The sequence below is a fragment of the Sinocyclocheilus anshuiensis genome, unplaced genomic scaffold, assembly GCF_001515605.1.
Source record: "Sinocyclocheilus anshuiensis isolate Anshui unplaced genomic scaffold, SAMN03320099.WGS_v1.1 scaffold432, whole genome shotgun sequence".
Classification (NCBI taxonomy): domain Eukaryota; kingdom Metazoa; phylum Chordata; class Actinopteri; order Cypriniformes; family Cyprinidae; genus Sinocyclocheilus; species Sinocyclocheilus anshuiensis.
This window is the reverse complement of record NW_015557124.1, coordinates 871936-875296: the sequence shown is the minus strand read 5'-3', so window position 1 is coordinate 875296 and position 3361 is coordinate 871936. Positions and strand designations below refer to the sequence as shown.

The following is a 3361-nucleotide window of genomic DNA, read 5'->3' as shown; positions in this document are numbered from 1 at the left end:
AAAAAAAAATAAGTAAAAATAAGTATTCAAGATCAATTTACTTGAGAATTGAAAAAAATATAGTTCCCCGAAAAATTTAAATTTACATTTCTCAAAATCTGTTTTGATGAAGAAATAAAAAAACATAAATGATAACTATAAAGTTTTAAAAACATGGCATTTCTATAGAAAGCTAAAACAGTGGAGAATTGGGCTTAACCCCTAACATGAGTCACATGAGAAGGCCTTCAATATTTCCTATGATTTGTGCAGCATATACAGTATCTCCCATCAGATCAGTCAGAACCCTGCACTGATAAGCATCAATCTGTTTGCTTTCTGGAGTGTGCTGCACACGTCTGAGGCTCTGGGCTCAGATCTGGGGATGTACCAGAAGGTGAGATTTTATCGATGACTCAATGTAATGTCTCGGCACGAACTAATTTTCTCTTGCACAAAAAGCAGTAAGAGTATAATGCAGATAAATAATAGAGTACACCTTTGGTTGAGTGAAGACCGTCTGGGGCCATTTTACTTTGACCTATAAGGTACACCTTATACAAAGGGGAATATACAAGTATATTATCTACTAAACCCTTAAAGGGAATCTTTTAAAGGAATCTGTTGAACTCTGATAGACTTCTCTAGCAACACAGAATGGATCAGGTTAGTGGTTCTTTTCTGTGAAAAACTTGTGCCATGATGCTATGCATGCCAGTTTTATTGTTTTTTTTTTTATTATTATTTTGTTTTATAGTCCATCTGGGAAAAATCACACATCACTTATGTAATGCATAGTCTCTTCATTATGCATCTCTGAACAAGAGGTAGCACGTTTCCTTCCTGAATGATTCAGTATCGTTTGATTCGATTGAATGGACAAATCAATGACTCTCTCGTAAAGACAGCCATTTGTTTTGTCCCTGAGTAAATCCATGCTCATAAATGCTTCAGTTCCTGCTTTCTTCCTAAATAAATCAGTGTTTTGAATGAATCGACTGAATGAATGATTAAATGACTCGCTCATAATGACACCCAGTTGTTTTATCCCTGTGAATCCGTGTTTGTGAATGCTTCAGTTCATTGCTTAAGTGAATGCTTCAGTCAGACACTCACATGCTTTGTTCCTGAATGAATCAGTGTTTTGAATGAATCAACTGAATTAATGATTCAGCGAGTCACTCAAAAAGGCAGCCAGTTGTTTTGTTCCTGTACAAATCTGTTTTTGTAACAAATCAGTTTAGTGAACACTTCAGTCAGTCACTCACCTGCTTTATTCTGTAATGAATCAATGTTTTAAACAAAAATTGGTTAAGTGAATAGTTTGACAATAAATATGTCTTAATGATGGATTTGTTTTTTTTACAAACATGCAGCTTTTGCCTTTACAAGATATTAATTGACCTGCTTTGTTCCATAATGAACTAATGTTTTAAACAAATTGGTTGAGTGAATGATTCAATGACACTAAAAAAAGACAGGTCATATAGTTTTGATTGTGTTTTTGAGCTAATCAGTTGAATGAATGAATCACTGACTCACACAAATATGGTCACTTGTCGCCACCAACTGGTGCAATGATGAAACTCACAGAAAGAATCACTGAAAAGACTCCAAAGTGATACAAAAGTTGCAACTAACTGTTGTATAATTATATTTTGTTGGTTGTTGAAATCGTTATCCCAATTTTAGGTAATAGTAATAGTGAAGCTTGCCTTAACAAGCACTGCTAGCCATTAAATAGTAGAAATAGTGTGCATGTCTACAGAGTTGAAGAAAAGCAACCATTTAATAAGGCATTTTAAGAGTGAAACCGACAACCAGTGACGCGTCTAACAATGGACTAGACATTTATAGGCAATTTTTACAGATAAATCTTGGCATAATGCCTGCAAATAAGTCCAATTTATAAACCTCTCACTACGCCATGATAGGTTGAGAAGAGATTCCAGCGATCCCGTTCAGTCATTTTCAGAAAATCCATCCTTCTGGTTGGTACAAAAAAATACCAGAACAGCTTAGTGGAGGATTAGACTTGCACCTGGTCCCCAATGAATTCTCTAACAGTGTTAAAACTGAAAAAGTGAACTGTGCGGCGAGCCAGAATGAGAGATTTCCATGCAAATTGTTGGCCTCATCTTCCTCCTTCTTAATAATAATCCCAACTCAATCCATCCCTCAGTTCAAAATGTGCCTAAATCTTCATTCTCTCAGTGTATTTTAGTGGTGTTGCATATGCTAAACTGACTCTCTGATTCCAGGTGATCGACATTAAGGAGAAGCTGAAGGAGTCGAAGAAATTCTGGTCGTCGCTGCCAGACAGCATCTGTGTAGAGGACGAAGTGACTGACCCAGATGAGGAGCAGTGCTGGAACAGTCACACAAAGGGAAGGTACGACCGTCACCTTCAGACACAGATTCCCTTGAGTCGCATTGCAGATTGTTGTGTTTCAATGACACCTTCCATGGTAATTGTTTTAGCGATAATAGGTCAGAGGAAAATACAAAACACGCTCTTGGCACAATAGAAGGTTGCTGTCTGCCAAAAAAAATACATATATTGTGTTAACCACCCCAAAAAAAAAAATATATATATATATAAATAAATACATTTGAATTGAATTGAACTTAATTAAATTGAATTGAATATGTGCAAATTTTGTATTATCCACCGGTGGTATAAAATACCACCGGTGTGGTATAAATTAAAATGTTAAATGTTAATTTAATTTAATTTAATTTAATTTAATTAAATTTAATTTGTAATAATTCTAAATCATTTCTGAAAATTTGACTCTGGTTAAAAGTTGAAGTTTGGGGTCAGAATTTAATTTAATTTAATTTAATTTAATTTAATTTAATTTAATTTAATTTAAAATGTTAAATGTTAATTTAATTTAATTTAATTTAATTTAATTTAATTTAATTTAATTTAATTTGTAATAATTCTAAATCATTTCTGAAAATTTGACTGGTTAAAAGTTGAAGTTTGGGGTCAGAATGAAGAAATTAATAATTTTATTCAGCAAGGATGCATTAAATAATACAAACGTGACATTCAAGACATAATGTAATATAATGAAAATTCAGCTTTGCATCAAATTAATAAATTACATTTTTAAATGTACTGGTAATATAATATTAGATTGTTCAATAAGATGTATTTAAATAAATTAAATGCTTATAAACATGTAATTATTCATCATTTTAAACCATCACAGTTACCTTTCTAATTTTATTTTAGGCAGAAACTAGTTGCATAGTGTTTGGATTTATAAAGTTCAATAAATTAAAAATAAATATACTGAAATAAATACATTTTTACTATAATTTTTGAAAATTCAGTTTTGGGGTAAATTACTTTTTTTTTTTTAAATCAAAA

The 3361-nt window shown here is 32.2% G+C and overlaps 1 protein-coding gene across 1 annotated transcript in view; it reads left to right on the top strand.

Annotated features, from left to right (window-relative positions):
- The window catches only part of LOC107677841 (glypican-6-like), a 249169-nt gene that overhangs the window by 238705 nt on the left and 7103 nt on the right, over nt 1–3361 (top strand). The window contains exon 12 of the mRNA XM_016472890.1: nt 2241–2371. Within this exon, the coding sequence (XP_016328376.1) occupies nt 2241–2371 (131 nt within the window). The remainder of the gene's footprint in view (nt 1–2240; nt 2372–3361) is intronic.